This window comes from Wyeomyia smithii, chromosome 1 (genome assembly GCF_029784165.1).
Source record: "Wyeomyia smithii strain HCP4-BCI-WySm-NY-G18 chromosome 1, ASM2978416v1, whole genome shotgun sequence".
Lineage (NCBI taxonomy): Eukaryota > Metazoa > Arthropoda > Insecta > Diptera > Culicidae > Wyeomyia > Wyeomyia smithii.
In genome coordinates, this window is record NC_073694.1 from 170151752 (window position 1) to 170171212 (window position 19461).

Here is a 19461-nt window from a genome sequence, read left to right on the forward strand (position 1 = left end):
GGCCTTGGGCCAAGTATGTTATACAAACATATATGTTAGAGGAAGGTTACAGAAGGATTGTGTTAAATTTATTTAAATTTGTCATTTTAAAGTGTCACGAAATTTTTTAAAATTTTGATTTTTTTTTGTATTTAGTCATGAGTCCAGAATCACCAAATTCCGTTTTTTTTAGTTCGGAGATGGCAAACGAAAAAAAAATGATCCAGGATTTGTTTCGTTAACTTACCTTTTTGAACTCAAACAGATTATCGCTGCTGAAGATCGGTTCCGGTGCGTTCCCGATGCGTTCCTGCTCCACTGGGTCGTCGTACCGGTCGTCAAGTTGACTTTCGTTGATGGCCCGCGCTCGGTTGGCTGCACTATCCGAAGAATCTTCCTCCTCCTCGATCTCTTCGCCGCTCGGTTCGATTAATTGAATCGGTTGTTCGTTGTTTTCCACGCTCGATGGTTGCTCGCCGGTATTAGTCGCGGTATCAACTTGGTCCCGATCTGCGCCGAATAAGGCACTTGCAAGAGGCGGCCTATGATCGGCTGACTCCAACACAGGTGTGTACGGTAGCGCTGTTTGTAACGGCGGTTGGCCAAAAAAGTTGAAGAATTGCGATTGAGTCTGACCCGTTGCTGTTACCGTTGGTTCACTGGGTGCCGGAATATTGAAGAAGTCCGACGGATTCGACAGTGATGGTTTGTTTTGCGAAAGTTGTAAAGTTGAAAAATTCGCGTTTAGTACGTCTGCTGGTGCCGGGTTATTGGAGAAGAAATTAACTGTGGCTGGTGGAACCTGCTGAGAAGGTTGATTGGAATTACTGTCCTTTTGAGTTATGGGACTCTCGAAAAGACTAAAAGGCTTTTGTGGTATCGGTTGTTCGATTGGGTTTGCGTTACGATCTGCTATCTGCTGGGAGGATGCGATCGGATTAAAATACGAAGTAGGTGCTGTTGGTAGTTGTTGCGGATTGAAAAACGCTGCTTGATGCTCTGGTGGAACAACTGGGGCAGCTGACTCGAAGAACAATTGGGATACTTGAGCGGGTGTAGCTACAGGAGCGGTGGTAGCTAAACTTGGTGGCACTGTATATGCACTTCGACGTGTTTTCTGGAGATTGTAGGGCTTAGATCCAACAGTTCCGATAGATGGTGGCGGTGGAAGAGTACTGGGAGGCTGATTTGAAGATTGTACTGGATCGAAAAAGTTTACTGCGGATACCGTTGCAACCGATTGCTGAGGTACAACCGGCGGAGGAATCCACTGATTGTTAGCTTGCTTAGTGCCTTCCGGTATAGTCACACCGGAAGGATTGAAATGACTGAAAGTTTGTGCAAGCGATTGTTTTATTTCAACAATATCGGGTTTAAATAAACTTATCGGTTGACCGTCACTGAACAAAGCCGGTTCACTGAGGTTCGAGTTGGGCCTTGGTGGAGGAGATAAAACGTTTTCACTCGATTTCGAGCGACTGTCTAGAATTGTTTTAGCTTCCGGCCGAGGGTCTTCCTCAAAGGGAGCAAAGAGGTTCGCTTTGCGACTTAACGACTCGCTTAGTGACGACTGGGGCCGGGAATTAGCGATTGCGGCATCCACTGCTGTTATAGGTTCACTACTTCTTGGAGGCGTGGGTGATGGTTTATGAATTGGTCCTACAGGATTGTAGAACTGTACAGGTGGCGATGGTTGGCTTTGCTCGGTAGAAACGGAAACAGGAGGTTGATGAGTTGAGTGCTGGAAGTAAGCTGCTGGAGAAGTTACTTTTGGAGGTTCGTTGTTCGGTAGAAATGTGACAGGTGCTGTAGGAACTGGTGATGCTATGGGATTCTTATACAATCCCACTCCTCTCGAAAGTCGGTTTGAACTATACGGGTTCTTGGACGGTTGATTTTGCGGTAAACTCGGAACGGCAGGAATCTCAGCCGGTGCGAAAAATGTTGGTGGTGGTGGTAAGTTTTCTGACTGGAATGTTGGTGGGTTTAGTGGAAGGTAAGCTGACTGTAGTGGTGTGTTCACGTTGTCAATTCTAGGCGGAGGAGCAAAGTTTGCGGTTTGTGGTGGTGCCGGAGGTTGCTCAAAAGATGGTACTTCTGGTGTGGAGCTCTGCAGACTGAAATAATTACTCGAGCTTGGGGCAATTGTTGACGGTGGCAATGGTCCGAATGCTGATTTTGGGATTTTTTCTAGTAAATTAGGTATTTTCTCAAAGAAGGAGAAACCCGATTTAGCTTGTTCTTGAGCAGGCTGTGTAGGAAACGGACCAGATTGCGTTTCTTGAGGGGAAATAAATGTTTTGATTTCTTGGTTTTGTAAGTCAGTAACTGTAGCTGGAGGTGGCACAGTTGAACTTAAACCGGGAATGTGCGCATAAGTTTTCTTTTTATTTCCACCAAGTCGGTAGGTGTTCGCTCCGGTCGGTGCTGCAACAGAACTATTAGCAGGTCCAGTTGAACCGATTGCCTCTGGATTGAAAAATGTTGGGGGAGGCGGCAATGGTTGCTGATAATCAGTACCAGACTCTGAATTACTACCAAAGTTTGACTGTGTGTAGTCGTAGCTTGCGTGTGGAATCGGAGATGGTTGAACGGGTTGACTGATAGGCTGCTGTTGTGGTACTGGTGAAGAACCCTTTATAACTCTACTGAAAGTAGAAAATACAGTCGATGCTACAGTGGGCAACTGCGCAGCGAATTGCGCTGTAATAGCCGATGTCTGCTGGAGATAGGAATTTGACTCCTGGTTTTTTGCTTCCGACTCTTCAAGATCCTGCAATGGATTATACTCGGTGGCCGAGGAAGGCGCGTTGTTCAACGAATCGGTAGTTGAGTGAAGATCAATTTCACTAAAACTATCGGAGTCCTGCAAATCAGGAACCACCCCAGGTTGCAGTGGACTAAAGATAACAGGCTTTTTGATATCTGAAAGAAACATAAAAAAAATTTCAATCAATAACTAGAAACAAGTTGTATTAGAAGACATGCGTAAATAATGTAACAATTAGAATTAGGAAGACATGAGCTTTGATGGCCAGTATAAAGTCTTAGCAGACGTGTCACATAGACCTCGTAATTCAGGTGATGACAGCGCCGTTTTACACCTTTTATCGCATTTGTATTCTAGTGCTAGCGTACTGGAATGCTTCATAACACAGAAATGAAGGGTTTCTCTTCGTGAACCCAAAGGTATGCAATAGACGATTATCGTTACAGGTTAAATAAACTTTGATGGCCAGTATAAAGTCTTATCAGACGTGTCACATAGACCTCGTAATTCAGGTGATGACAGCGCCGGTTTTACACCTTTTATCGCATTTGTATTCTAGTGCTAGCGTACTGGAATGCTTCATAACACAGAAATAAAGGGTTTCTCTTCGTGAACCCAAAGGTATGCAATAGACGATTATCGTTACAGGTTAAATAAACCGTCAAAAATATCCATAACAGTCACCACATCATACGTGCTGCGTGTTTTAAGCAGTCCACTCGTTTTTTTTTTGTCATACAATCATGTTTTTGATTAGGTGTTTAAAAAAGACAAAAGAATAGCCTTGGGAACATTCAAGTTACTGGACATTTTTTCGACATCATGTTGATAAATCTAGAAAATCTATAACGAGCGTCTTAGCAGAGTGATTGAGATCAATCAAATAAATAGTTATCGGTTTCCGTTATACTCTACTAAATTTTTTGGAAATAAATATTGAAATTCAGTCCGCAAATATATATTTCGACTGTGACGTACAGTCTTCCTCAGTGCTTTTGTGGACTGGTAAAGAGCAAAGCGTAAATCCTGTTTTTTTATTTGTAGTAGGTAAAAATGAAAATTTAGCACCCTCAATTGGAGTTAGGTAGGGAATTATGCGGTCGATTGTTTACCGTACCATGTCTGGGGTTTTTGGGAAGCAGATTGAATAGCCATGAGGGGTGGTTACCTGCGTCTTTATTGAGAAGCGTGCATGAGTGTTGTTTATAAATTTCTAAACTTTCAGCTACGTCTAATTTCCATAAATTATTAACGGGGCGGAGGAGGTGAATGTTATCCGAAGTTAGTGGATGTTCCTCGTTAAAAATATGTTCAGCCACTTTTGATTTGAAATGGTGTGGTGGGGCATTTGTTGAAACTTTACTTGCTTTGGTCACTTCTGCGAAATGTTCTTTGGAACGTATCAATAGGTTACGTTTAGTTTGTCCAATGTAAACCATGTCACAGTGACTGCATGCAATTTTATAAATTCCAGCTTTGTTCAGGGTATCAATAGGGTCTTTGGTAGACCCTAATTTTGTTTTGAGTTGGGTATTTCTACTAGTGTAGACAATATCCATCCCAAATTTTCTAAATTTTGAACGAAGTGGGCGTGTCAAGTTAACGTCATATTCAACGGCTACCCTTTTCAGATCTTCTGTTATTGGGGTGAGTGTTGTAAAAGGTTTCCGAATTTGAGCACGCTTCTTTTTATCGACAATGGCTTGAATGATACTTTCATTGTAGCCATTAAGTTTAGCAATTTCGAAAATATATTCCAGTTCCTTTTGCTTGGCTACTTCACTTAGAGGTAAAGTTTCCATGCGGTGGATCATATGATAGAAGGATGCCATTTTAATCATTGATCGCTGGTGTGGTTGTTTTTTTAATCATTGATCGCATCGATATATCAATACTACCAACCAATTCAGGCCATTTTATCGCGTAACGGCCTCTTACAACCAAAACTGCGAAACCATTGCACAGTGGTCCAGGTATGCAATCTAGCGAAACGAAGTTAATAACTCCGGATCGTGTAGGTTTTTTGAGATAGTGTTTTCGAAAATATTCATTGTAATAAACGTCTACTATTTTTTTTCCTTATTTTTTCAATTTGGAAGGATGGTTTCTTCTACGAAGTTGTTGTTGCTTGTGTCAGCTGTTCTAACGGAATTTCCTGCCGTATACATTGAGTTTTCTTCACCTTATTTCTTCTACAAAGGTCTTGGAAAGCTTTTTTTTTGGTCGACCCAATTTACGTGTGGAGCTTTCATAGCTACATCTTAAACTGTCTCGCATAACGCCAAACCTTATCGCTGATTTAAGCGACATAGAATATTGTTTGTCGAATGTTGTTCTTTGTCTATGACATTCGTTGTATCGCAATCGTGTCTTATATTTAATAAAATGGATAATCTTCATGGTTTTACTTACATCTTCCACATTTCTAATATGCTGCTTCACGTCCAGGAACGCATCTTCTACATCTTTCTCTCGAAGAAAAAGATCCACTAGTTCTTGATGATAAATTGATGAATCTAACAAAATGATGTTTTAAAACTCGTTTTGCGTAGTAAAAACTTAACCTACCCTTAGCCATGATTATCCGTTGAATACGTAAAGGTCAACATTTTTTTCAAAACTCGTAGCCGTAGGTTATTTAGAGCCGACAAGAATATGTATTTCGACAGCAAATGAACTTCGCGTGACACAATCAAAACGTCACTATTGTCGTTTTCGTTTTTGCGGTGTAGCTACCCCGCGGACTACACTTTGTCTTATCACTGTTTTTTTTACTTTTTCCGGACTATCTTTTTTCTGGCCCGGACAGTCCGCGCAAGAAATAGAGTGCAGTTTTGAAGACACCAACACATTCACACGTATGTGTCAAAATCGGTTTGCTTTGATTATCGTTCTTCGCGTGTCAAACATCAGGTTGAATTTTATTTATTTTATTTTGTTATTTTGTCATTTTCCAGTAAATTGACAAAGTTTTCGTACAGTAGCACAAATGCGATAAAAGATAATAGCGATAATGACCAAAACAAAAGTGACAGTTACCTCTGGTATTACGCCCACCATTGCAACTGCTCGGAAAGTGTTTTTTTTTTCAGCTGCAAAGCGTAGTCCGGAACAGTCCTGTCGTAAAATCGAACTCGACATATGAATGCAAGGTACAATTTTCAAACCATGCCTACTGTAATCACATCAAGACTGTGCACCTAGTTTAATATTCTTCTACCCCTGAGAGATTCAGGATGCGATTTTATGCGCTACTTGGGTCACGAAATTAAAAAAAAAAATCATCAAAAGTTTCGTTTTCGGCCATAGCCATCCTATTTTTACGGCAAAGTTCAGAGTTTAAAAGATTGATAATTAAAAAATCATAGAGTTTGTTAGTACATTTAGGAAAAAATAGACCATTTGTCTAAAAAATCAATATTTCATACACTATGGAAGAGTTGTGATATTGAAAGAGTTTCATATTGTTGACTTATAAACAACTTTGTTAGTTTAGTACAAATTTCATACAAAAATATTCCTTGGTTGTTCTGATGGAATATTAATAGAGCAGAGGTTAGGCAGATACCTACCGCCGTATCGGTGGAAATGTTGCATGCTTCCTATATGTACACGCCCAACATGAAATTCGATCAAAGCGCTCGAGGATATTACGTCACAAAGTTTGTTTTGAAAATTGCAGTGCGTTCATTTATGTGAAGTTGACGGAGTGCATAGTTCTTGAAATGCCGTTTTGCTCAATAAAATCATGTGAAATTTCTTCATAGAAGAGGCAAAGTTTGTGTGTTCTCATCACTTCAAACCGGAAGGCTTCGAATGCCGGTATCTTGTCGGTCATGGTAAGGCAATAATCATTTTAAATATTTACTCTGGTCTTACTATCAAAAACATTACAGCCGTTCCAAATATTTTTACGCTACCTGAAAGAGATCCGTCTGTAAGAAGTCTGCGATTTAAACGTTTAGTCATGTTGAACATGTTACAAAAGTCTGTTTCAAAATTTAAAAAGCAATTTCCCGAAGTGTTTCGAGAAAGAATCGAAAAAATATGTTGCTACACATATCAACATTAGATTAAAACACATGAAAAAAATATTCTAGAGGAAAAGATTAACAAGTATAAAATAGTTAAGACGAGAGACCACGGTAATTTTTGAAATCGTTGTACTATTACAGGAAAAAATAAATTACAGGAAAATATATTTGAGACTCCATCCGAAATCGTTTCGAGGGAATAGCAAGAAAACATGACAGTTTGTTGGATAAAAATTGATTTTGATACTTGATTTATTGATGTAATTTATTTTCATGGTGTATTTTTGGGAAATCTTACCCGCTTAAAATCTATGTTAAATTTCGGCTGGAAATAAAAAATTAAATTTTTTGGGGTTGTGAATAACCTATTTTCGCCTATAACTGTTCCTCTTCACCACATATTTATAAATTGATTTTCAATATAGCAAGAGAAAATCTCTTCTCAAAAGTTGCTTTTAAAAATCTTGTTTTATCAATATCTACCAGTGCGTTGTGATGGAACCTTCGACGTTGTGACGTAAAAGCTTTTAGCATCAGGTTTGTTTACTATGTTTTCGTTACCAAGTCTTTCTCCAAACCTGTCAATCTATTATCGTTGGTTCTGATGAACAATGCCGAAAACACTTAAAAAAACCAACATAATCTGGAGTTATTAATTTCGTTACGCTGAATTGCATTCTTGTACCACTGTGCATTGACTTAATAATGAACTTAAACATTTTTCGTGAGATAATGGATTGAGTCTACAAACGATTAACATTTTTCCTTGAAAGGTAGAGATGTTTCTGTGTGTGTGGTGTGTGTTTTTTTTTAGAAATGATTGGGCCGATTTTGCGAATGCGAATTCTAAAATCTTGTGACAACTGTCTTATAAAATCTAAACCCACTTGAAAATGCATAGTTGTCCCAGGTTCTATATAGCTGCCTATAAATCTGGGAAAATTATCGGTAGAACAGCAGTAGGGGTTTTTGGATGTTTTTTTTTTCGGTAAACTCGGCAGGAATCTAAGTCCTCGAAGTATGTTGATTTTGCAGGTAAATAATCAGCGTTTGATTATCCTACTTCAAAGTAAACATCGTCGATTTTTTACCTAATTCCAAAAATGTTTTTTTTTATTTCAATCTGTGATTTCGATTAATTTTTTTTTATGCCAAACAAAACGCACTGGGTCGACCGGTATGAAACACACCAGATTCACTGGATCTGGTTCAGAAAATCGATTTCACAGTGATTGCTATACGTTTCCAAGAGAAAGACATAAAAATGAACGCAAAACGACCCTGTGCATTTGAAAGTTTTTCTTTGCGTTGGATATCTCAAGGCGTTTGTGTGTTGTGTGATAAAAATTAAAACTGTTTATTATTCAAGATTTTGAGTTCTACGTAACCAAAATAGCTGCAACCCGAGAGTTGGAACAAACAAGGCAGCATACATTCCACCGGGAGATGATTCGAAGAATCATTCCCGAAGAATGCTACCCAAACCGAACCAAAACAAGAACTCAAGAGAAGACTTCTCAATCTCGGTTTAATGAAATTTTAATGATTTTGAGAACGTCATTTAAAAGTGTGCGAGACGAGGATACTGAGGAGGGGAGTCAGATAAAAAAAACTAAAACAAGAAAAAGAAGGGCATAACCCAAAACCTTAATAATACATTTTTGGGGCATAAGGAATAACAACATTAGCATATTGATATGCTGTAGATGATGGGGAATGGGCTGGTTTTTGGCTGGCACACTCGCGATGCCCGAGGACAAGCCGTCATATGTTGTGTTTCGATTCTTCCTGAACATAAACACAATTGAATAGCCAGAACCTGACAGCTGTATGATAAGGGTGAACTGCCTACATGGCCGAAGTAACCCCGTACTACAGTGTATTATACGGAGATTCGTGAAGACATGTTTTGGCAGCGATTTCATTTTGGGTTTCTTTCTTTCGGGGATTTTTTTCCACTTCTGTGTGTTTTTCTTATGGAAAGTGTCAGGCAAAAGACTGAGACGCTATGCTGCAGCAGGATGCTAAATTCGGTAGCAAATGGTAGCTTGAACACGTGCACAAATAAATTTACCTGGGTCAGGTTACTTCATTCTGTCTCTCAATCGTATGTCGTTTTCGCGGTTGCGGCTGTGGCTCGCGAGACCATCTGTACTTGTCTGCCGTAGTAATTGCCGAGTGTTGCTGCTGCGTTTATTGCCTTGCCCAATTTTGCCTCACACTTCGGGCCGGGCGAAAACCAGATATTACACTTTCCAGATGAACGGTGAAAAATTATACGATCATGCGGGTATGTATATTTTATGTATGGTATTGATACTGCTAATTTGAGTCAATACGGACTGAATCGTATAATTTTGGCATTCGAAATCCTGTCAGTTGAACCCTTTCGGTACCGAGCGTTCAACTCTGTTTTACTTTCTGAATGGTTCGAAAGGTAAGGATTTTTGGAAAATAGTTTGCATTAACGATTCTTTCAGTGAAAAATTGGTGATCGTCAAGCCTTAATTCAAGTCGGCGGTCGAATAAATCAAACAATAATCTGCGATTTTAACACTTGAGAGGAATGAAGACGAAGTTGTGGAAATGTAAAGATACCAGGACGAGTTGTCATCGACTGTCACTTTGAACCAGACGAATGAAACAACATTAAGTGGGAAGTATTGTTATTGCTAAAGAACATCGCGCTTTTTTGTCCATTTTCTTGTATAATTAATTTTTCTTTTGGTTTTAATGGAGAGCGTATGAGAATTTGGTTAAATGACTTGATGAGCAATCAATTATGAACGAATTGTAACGAAGCATTGAATTGAAACAGAATTGGGTTTTTTCTCAAGTGTTTCAAATTCAATCGAAATTGCAGTGTTTGATTGCTGTCCAAAGCAAAAAATCCTCTGTTATTAGTCTAATAAGAACGGAAGGAATCTTGTTGCATCCTTGAAATACTTACACAGGTACTTTATTGCAACTTTCTCCGAATTCAAACTGCAGATCTCTACCCACAAGGATCTTGTAATTGCGTCGCTCGAAAATTGGAAACAAATACTCCCGGATGGATTCTGTCTAGCCAGGTTACACGTTGACCACAAAAAAAAAACACTAAAATCGTATTGAAGAATAAAATAGAGCGTTTCCATCCCAAATGACCTACTGTCGAAGGTCGACCATATTTGATTTTAATGAAACCTTGCACACAAATTTGACTAAGCAAACTAAGTGTTCCCCGCGGGTGGACAAATTTTTCAGATTCAAGAGTCATTTTCTAAGACGGTATAAACATTTTAAGATAGGTTTTATTCAAAGCATTGTAGCTTAAACCCTTGGACCGCACGAAAAAATTCAAACAATTTATAAATAAATACTAGCTTTAATTTTTTTGAGTGATTTCATTTTTGTAAACTAACATTTTTTTGTATGGCCCCACTGCGACCAGTAGTTTTTGATCTTTTGTGGCATTGTCCGGACATTTTTGTGGTTCGCACGTTTTTGTTTTTTTTTACCCTTTTGCAGTGCTACTTATTGAGAAGTAACCTGTTCCGTGTGATTGGTTCATTGTTCAAGTGAATTTGTCTTTTCTATCAATTTTTACCATTGAGCAATGAAATAATAATGTTAACAAGCGTATTGCAAAATTGTCCATTGTTATCCATCACGTGGTTATGCTGTTATCACCGTTTGAAATCTGACGGAACATTTACCAGTTTCATTTCCAATTTTACAGTATGCATCTCAGTATAGGAAACAAAGACGTAATCCTACGTCAAAAACTAATGAAGCAGATTGAGTTACGGTCGGAATATTTACTGAAGACTAACAAACATCTCAATTTACTGACATAAATAATAATTAATAGGTCCTTGAGCAAATCGGTTTACTCCCTTCTGCCAGTCATATCACCATAAAAATGATAGCTCTTAGTTCAATAAATTTGCAAACCAATCGGGATTCTTTTATATTCAATCACGTAGTTTTCTGTGTGCAAATAGCAAATAGTAATGGTAGTTTAGTTTTCTTTAAAAACATTTCATCAGCTAATGAAAACTGCAAATATAAAAGCCGAAAAAGTCAGTTTACTCTATACAAAAAAAAAACATTTTTTCGACCTAAAAGAAACAAAATATAATAATTTTTATTGACTCATTATGTTTTGCGATGAACTCATGGTGTCGCAAGAAAACGGAGGAAAAAAAAAAAACAATTAAAAATAACTTGTAGGTATCATGAATCAGCCATAGACAAGGCACAATCCTCTGAAACTTCATTACCGTTATATACTTACAAGTTATTTTTAGTGACATTTTTTTCAAAACTTTGAAGCGCTTGAACTCAAAGTAATATCTTCTAATAAGACCGCAAAACCCGATTGTACAGAAAGTTATTTTTAATCAAAATATAGCTCTCAATTAAATTTTGCTGTATGAAACATAAGTTATACATTCATCAGTGTATTGTACTTCATGTCGACAAGTCATTCGTTGGATACATTATTTTATAATGATTATTTCTCGTTTCGAATGTGAGTTTTGTGTCAGTTGAATAAAAATAACGACGAGTGGCGACATTTTTCATCCCGGTGAATGAGTATGTAAATTTTTGGCTGAAACGGATTGAGCTTCCGATTTTTAGGAGAGCACGATTTTGCAGTTAACAATTCTGTCATTTGATTTAGGAAGCAAAAAGGATAATTCCGTACACCCATCAGTGATTCACATGGCATTAACTTCGGAACGATGCACTTGAACTTGACTGCACAGCACAGGAAGCCGGCTGGGTACAGTTAAGTTTTTTTTTTTTGAATGCAGTATGCCATCACATACCGATTAATGGAGGCGAAAATTTGCAAGCTGGGTATCCTACCGAAAGCCAGCGCACCTCACCGCACCAGGGCAGGCACGCGTGCTTACTGACTGTATGAGTGACGGGACGGGTTGATGTTCGTGTCCAACGCGTGACGGGAATTCTAACGAAGACGTTGACGCGTTTTCAAGTTATATAGTCTTTTGTTTTCCGTTGTTTTGGCACAATGTTTCGCATTGTTCGGGCGCATTTGGTCACAAGTCACAAACGTGCCGGTGATCAAATCAGGTGGTTTTGAATCTACCGCGAATGTTTGTTTTGCTGCGACTTCTACTACACGACATAATGCGGCACGTAACCCGTTTCAATACTGTTAAGCTATCTATTTATTTAAAAATTCTTAGCCCGTACTTTGATTTCGAATTCGTACTATTCTCAACATTTCGGAAATCAGTACGAACGAATATTTTAGAGTCACAAAACACTTAGTTCAACAAAGTAGTTAACTAATTGGTGTTAGACAATATGACACCCACTGATATGTCAGGGACCGATAAGTTATTCAAGGCAACCGCAGTGACTCAACATTTCACGTACTTCGACGCGATAAACTTGAACCGTACAAAGTAGGTACTATCACGATCATGACTTTATTTTCTTCCGTTTCCACAGGAACAAACGATGATGGCTGCCGCAAATATTGACAAATACTTTCAATTTCGCTGCAAGTGACGAACCACGAGCCTTACAGCTGTCCCATGAAGAAGCAGGGTGTGTTTCGTTCGACCCAGCTGCGCTAATCGAAAAAGACATCGAACACGCTATCAGTCTGTTTTGATATTTCCACTCTGTGTTTCGTTGAATGATTCAACGGGGAAAAATTGGACGCAATTTTTCCACATTCTTCAAAGATAACGATCGCATTGGCAGACCATTAGCAGCGGATTTGCCCTGAACAATACGGTGCTTATCTGCTTCCTGCTTAATGTTGAAACCTTTTTTACGACCAATAGCGTAGTGTTCAGCAAAGGATTTTCTCCACTGTAAGATAGTTAGTTTACGTTCGGGCGCGAAACTATTCGGATGACTGTGTTAGGAACAGAAAGTGCTAGTTGAAAATCGACCGATATTGTGATTACTTCTTAAAACAAGAACAAGTGCTACTATAAGTTTTGTATCAATGAACCTTAACGCTCGTAAGCGACGAACTTTATTTTCTCTGGAATGTAAGTAAAGTTTCTATTACGTACAATATCACAAATGCTTGCTGCAAATCATTTTTTGGTTTTTCTACCTCTGATTTGGGGGTTTAAACGTAAAATTACTCCAGCTTTCACTCTTTATTTTTTTTCAGATCGTGTTTTGCTATTCTGAGTTTATTTAGATTTTGGTAACCCTTCCGACCATCAAAAACCGATTTTCGGCGATTTGGGGATGATTTTTTTTTGAAAAACGATGTTTCTGTAATTTTTTGAATTTATTTTGGGATTGTTTATTTCTTTTTTAACCTTCAAAAGCGATGAGACTTTGTCTATATTTTAGCTTTTCTAACCGATGGATGCATTTTATTCGGCGGTACAGAGTCTAACAGTTATTTTTCACTATTTAGAATTCAGTAACGCTATTCTTCAGTTTTGTGCATTTTTTTCGATTGCGACTCTCAGTGAATACATATGAACTGTTTGAAAATTTAACAGACTCTTTCGGACATTCTAAATTCATCATGAAATTATATTCTCTCTTCGCCTTGTTAATCTGTGAGTTTTTTTGGTGGTTTTGATTTGAACGTACGATGTCGAGATAAGTCTGTTTCAACTTGTAAAGACGCTTTGGCATTTATGAGTTTCATTTGGGATGATTTAGCATTTTGAAACTTTTCATAAATTTCTCGGTATCTCGCCAGTAAATTTTCATGCATTCACATAATTTAAAATTTATCAACCTAACGAGAAAAATACTAGAAATCGATTTTTTTATGAAAAAGTTAATCACAAAAATTAGAGTATTTCTATACTCTATATTACAAAATTAAATATAGTGTAGAATTACAGAAAATATAACCAGAATAATGATTGCTTTCACTATTCTGTCTCCAGGTGTAATGATAAGACCGACAATCTGTTTCAACTAGCTCAATAACCATGACTCTTATCTAGCATTGAAATGTGTCATGCGAGTTCGACGATTTTCTTGCAATATTTGCCGTGAAATATGTGTCAACCGGAAATGTATTCTGAATCGTGGTATCATGATAAACAAACATAGTTGGGCGGACTTTGCGATTGACCAATCTACCAGCAATCCCTTGTTTGCTCTACGAATTGCAACCCTGCTGGCGTTGTAATTGCTGCTTAGAGCGCCCAAAATATCTATACACAATGTGCAACCTCTTCCGGAAGTGATGATTTTCGAGGATTCAATTTAAATCATTAAATCAGTTACACTGACTGTTTCGATTCGAAACGAAAGTATTTTCCAAATTCCCCTGAATGCAGACCATTTTCATGTAAATGGTAATAAATATTGAACCACCCTATGTGTTCTGCTATCAGTACCCAAACTTTAGCTGGATTTGAAGTGTAGGCATGCGAAACAATTTCTCATGTAATGAATCCAATCACGGACGGATCTGTAGGTTTCATTGGCACTCCTTCGCATTCCAGGAATCGCATACCGCCCTTTTTACGGTTGTTGGGCAGTAATTGTCGACCCACATTCGTATGTAAATTATGACCGCGGGAGCATTCGTACAGATTTTCTATAAAGCGAGTTGTGCGCCGCGACTTGGGTCAGCAGAAGCACGCCAGCGCTTCTTGTATAGACTTTTCTGATGAACAAACACGCATTTGAATCTACGACCGACTACTACTACCACAAATATTACTACTACAACTTGTCGGTGTAGCCCAACAATGGAATGCTTGCTCAATAATAAATAAAAAGGATAAGTGCTTTCAATCTTTCAACGAACCATTTTTCGCCACTAAACATTCCCGGCGGACTTTCGCTCTTCGCATATTTCCGTCGCTTATTAATTTATGCTAATGGACAAACCAAGTGCGAGGTCAAGTTCATTCTAAAAGGGTAATAGAGTGTCTAACATACTTAAATGAGTTTGAAATAAACTGCTTAATACTTTGAAATTCATCATGATGAATGCGCTTTTATTTTAACATGTCAACAATTTGTAGTAACTAAGTAGTACATGTTGTACACTATAAAACTTGTCATTCATCAAAACACAATAGAGACGCCGTAATTGCACTCCCAGTACACAAATCAATTAGTCAAACTGCTGTTTTATTTATTCAGCGATTACCCTTGCCTTGCCTAGATAGCAGAAAAATCTCCCCGGAAGATCGGAAACAGTTGTTGAAATAAACTGCGTCGTCCGCTACGACTGCTGGCAACAATCGGCACGCAGCAATAATAACACTGTGCTACAGCGATTTAGAACTTCTGAAGTGACCTAGCGTAGGTTGTAGGTCTTGTTGAGTGTAACATTCGCTCATACTAGAAATTTTCCAAACACCCCCAAAATCTGAAGTTATGGTCAAAATACGGTTTTTTGGACCTCAGTGCATACAATTTTTTTTAACTCAGTCATTTCTCAACTGATTTTCAATATTGAGGCAGTTTTGGAAAGAAGATAAACAGAGCTTTCAAAACATCTACTGGTTTGTACTAATATCACTAAAACATGTTGAGTTATTTGAGTTTAAATATAATTTTTTAGACTTTTACATGCTATTTTTCAACATAACTTGAAATTTTTCAGCTATTTTTGTAAGAAAGATACTACAAATACAATAAAATTTTAAAATAATATTCAATGACGAATCAAACAAAAGTGGTTTTGTGAAAATCGGTGAATATTTGGCTGAGTTATAGGGTTTTTAAGAAAACCAGATTTTTTGGCATCTAACGCACAATTGTTTTACGGTGCTACAAATGGTTAAAAAATGGCTAAAATTTGAAGTTATAATCAAAACCCAGTTCTCAGACCTCACATTGAAAAATTGGGTGAAAAAATCTAAAAAATTATATTTAAACTCAAATAACTCAACATGTTTTAGTGATATTAGTACAAACCAGTAGATGTTTTGAAAGCTCTGTTTATCTTTTTTCCAAAACTGCCTAAATATTGAAAATCGGTTGAGAAATGACTGAGTTAAAAAAAATTGTATGCACTGAGGTCCAAAAAACCGTATTTTGACCATAACTTCAGATTTTGGGGGTGTTTGGATTTCTAGTATGAGCGAATGTTACACTCAACAACACCTACAACCTACGCTAGATCACTTCAGAAGATCTTGTGTTTTTTCACCATTTGTAGCACCGCGGAATAATTGTGGAATAGAAGCCAAAAATTCTGGTTTTCTCAAAAAATATATAACTCAGTCAACTATTCACCGATTTTCACAAAACCATTTTAGTTTGATTCGGCATTGAATATAATTTCAAAAGATTAGTGTATTGACGTGGGACTACGTCTTTGTTTACTATACTGGGATGCATTCTGTAAAATTGGAAATGAAACTGGCAAATGTTGCGTCAGATTTCAAACGTTAATAACAGCATAACCACATGATGGATAACAATAACCAATATGTTGTTGGATAGATAAAATGTGTAACAATTTTGTAATATGTTAGTTATCACTCAAATTTCATTGCTAAGCCGTAAAATTGATAAAAAGTTTCAATGACAAATTTACGCGAACAATGAACCAATTACATGCGAGCATTCCTAGCACAGACGACGTGAATGGACACCATTCGTTCCCTGTGATATTCTCTGTACCAATATCGAAATAAAAATTGACAGAGTCACCCCGTCCCAATAGGTCGACTTATTTTTGCTTCCATGACCTTAGGCTAACATGATGTCTCGAAGGTGAAAGTTTTCCTAAAAGTTTGAAACAAACCCCATTCTTGAACAATTTCTAAACCTGCTTTCAGAACCTATTAAAAACTGATGTCTTGAAAGAAAACATGCCGGTGAAAGCAACAATACCAGTGTAGTAAAGAACCGCAGGTCTCTCGTCGTCTATGACTGCAGCGGTACTCTTCGTTTCGTACATTCAGCGGTACACTTCTATTCGTACTGCAGCGGTACTATTCGTATTGCAGTGGAACACTTTTGTTCGTACATTTCTATTCGTGTACAATCGAGGAAAAACTACAATGCTGTTGTTGATGGTGATTGAAGCTTTATCTAATAAATATGATTGCCATAAATTACTCAACAAGAATTGTAAATTTTTGCAACGGATATTTATTTAATTTTATTTTCGATATTCACTAAATAATCGTTACCGGATAGTATCGAAAGAGTAAATTCCCAAATATACACATTCATAAAAGAGTAAGAACCTGCAAATGTGAATTTTTGGTTTATTTACTAAGATTCATTCAGAATCTCTTTTTATATTTCAAAATTGTTAGATGATATATTATTATGCTAAGCTTTTCCTAATAAACGTATATTAGACGTCATCGTAATACAGCGAATGTAGTTCTAGGCAAATGAAAAAAATTGTCAAACAAAAAACAAAAATGGAATTGTTGATTGTAACGATTTTTTGTTGGAACTTGTTATTAATTTTGTTTACCATATCTTCTTCTGTTCGCCAATTAATGAACCTTTGTAATGTCTTCCATAATATTTTGAAAGTATGATAGATTTGATTTAATCGGAGTTCAATAAGACAAAACCTTTCATTATGATGACGTCAGTATTATTGGATTTGGTTTTTGAGGATATAGAGTTAATTCTGACTTTGACGCATTACGAGAAATTCTTGGTGCTTCTTCAACAAGCACGATATTCTTGTGCCTTGTCAAATACATGTTGTTTGAACAAAAAAATACTACAGGCATAATATCGTCAGATATAAACGATATTCTTTCGAGTGTTGTTGAATATATTTTAAAAATTGATTTCCAGGGGAGGCTGAAAATAAAAATACGCACAGTCGCTGAGCAAACACATTGATTCTGTCTGCAGGCTACAAATAACTCATCTAAAAAGACTAAAAAGATGAAGTCAGGGTAAATGTTCACTATGAAATTTGCAGTTGCAAAATACTGGGTAAGAATTGAGTTTTTCTCTGAGTAGCAGCTTTAAGTTATGATAAAAAATCTATTGCAAGCTGTAGGCATGATAACGAACACACCTAAATATTCATTTACGCAGCATTGTAGATCTTCTGATCTGAAGGTTTTTTTTTATAAAATTACATTTATGACGTAATTTTGATCTTCATAAATTTCATTGATTGAATACACTTACTTCAAAAATTTGATTACATTAGCTTACTAAAGGCAAATTATAACGTAATTTTCATCTTCATAAATTTCATCGATTGAATACACTTACTTCAAAAATTTGATTACATTAGCTTACCAAAGGCAAATTATAAATTTTTGATAATACGATCTAAAGGTGAATCGATCATGAATACTTAGTTTTTCTGTAACAACAATAATAACTCCTGACTTGACGAAATGGTATTTGAATAGAATATAAAAATATAAAAGTCAGAAAAAATAAAGGTTTCGTGGTTTGCCCTTCAACTCCCCATCCCCTGCGTGGTTTTTTGTGTTCTTCAATTGTTAAAATACTACATTTCATTCATCACCAAAATAGTTGAAAATAGCGACTAAATGAAAGAGAAATTGACTTTAGTTAAATTGCATCGAAAATAGGGCCTTTTTGGTGACCAGCCTCAAGTGACCAAGTCATAATAAAGTGACTTGCTACTAGCCCTGTTTTAGGGTTAACAAATATGTAACAAATTATGTTAATATCTCATGAACTAATCAGCTTAGTGGAGCCAAATATGGCAAACAAAAGTTTTTAAAGCCAATTAATATTTACATGGTGGTTCCCTTTTCTGGAAGAGGGGCTCCCATACAAATGAAACACAAATTTCTATGGTGGTTTGACACTTCTCCGTACTCTGGAAGGAGCGTAGGCCTCCCAGACAATTCGAACAGATATTTCATTTATTTATTTATTTATTTATTTATATTTTATATTTCTTACGCCAATGGGATATTTGTTGAATTTTCTAAAGTCAAAATTCAAGTCTTTGAGCCCGCGGTCATCGTTAGACGCATAATGAAAATGTTATGCCTTTCTAATCGAAACCAATTTATCTATTTGAGAACCATACTCACTTCACAACGCTTTTGACTATTCCATTGGCTGATAATAAAACGCTTAAATAACACAAGTTGCTATTGTTTTATAACGAAAAGCACTGAGGTTCACTAATGTTAGTATTTTTATTTACTTGAATCAAGTATTCTTTCCGATGTTGACCTACTCACGAAAAATAGTTAACTGAGTGGTACATCCGCTTATATCTCTATTATATAGGAGATAGAATATTCTAGAAACATAGAAGACATTGTCTGTTCAGGAAAATGGTAGAAACTGCTAGAGTTTTTTTTTTTAACTAAATGTTCTCGATAATAAAATAGGGTTTTAATTTCTAACAATACCTGATCGTCCTTGCTTAATAGTTAAAGATACAAAAAATCTAGAGGTGAGCGATTATTATTATTATTGACCTCTATGGGAATAATATTAAAATTGTATACTTGTTGCTTTGAAAAAAAAACTTTTCTATCATTTTCTTCGGTTTCGACTAAGATGCCCCATTTTGTGAATTGTGCCTGAAATGTTGGTAATTTGCTTACCATCAGATATTTGATGTTATATATTTTCATCTTTATCCATAATTTTTATTCCACAAAAATTACTTTCCAAAACATTTATACGAAAAAAGAATAATTAATAAAATCCAATTCGATCAAAATTACGTTAACTCTGGAAAGGTAATCATCTTTTAATGTGTCGAATGATGGCTGA

General features: G+C 36.8%; 2 protein-coding genes across 5 annotated transcripts in view; one reads left to right on the forward strand and one right to left on the reverse strand.

The window, feature by feature from the left end:
- LOC129718820 (proteoglycan 4) overlaps positions 1-19461 on the reverse strand; it is a 93191-nt gene that overhangs the window by 3310 nt on the left and 70420 nt on the right. For all 4 annotated transcript variants that reach the window (XM_055669920.1, XM_055669921.1, XM_055669923.1 and 1 more), the window contains exon 3: positions 227-2904. In XM_055669920.1, coding sequence (XP_055525895.1) covers positions 227-2904 — 2678 coding nt within the window. The remainder of the gene's footprint in view (positions 1-226; positions 2905-19461) is intronic.
- The window catches only part of LOC129718821 (uncharacterized), a 75921-nt gene continuing 69113 nt past the window's right edge, over positions 12654-19461 (forward strand). The window contains exon 1 of the mRNA XM_055669926.1: positions 12654-12806. The gene's annotated coding sequence lies outside the window, so the exon portion shown is untranslated. The remainder of the gene's footprint in view (positions 12807-19461) is intronic.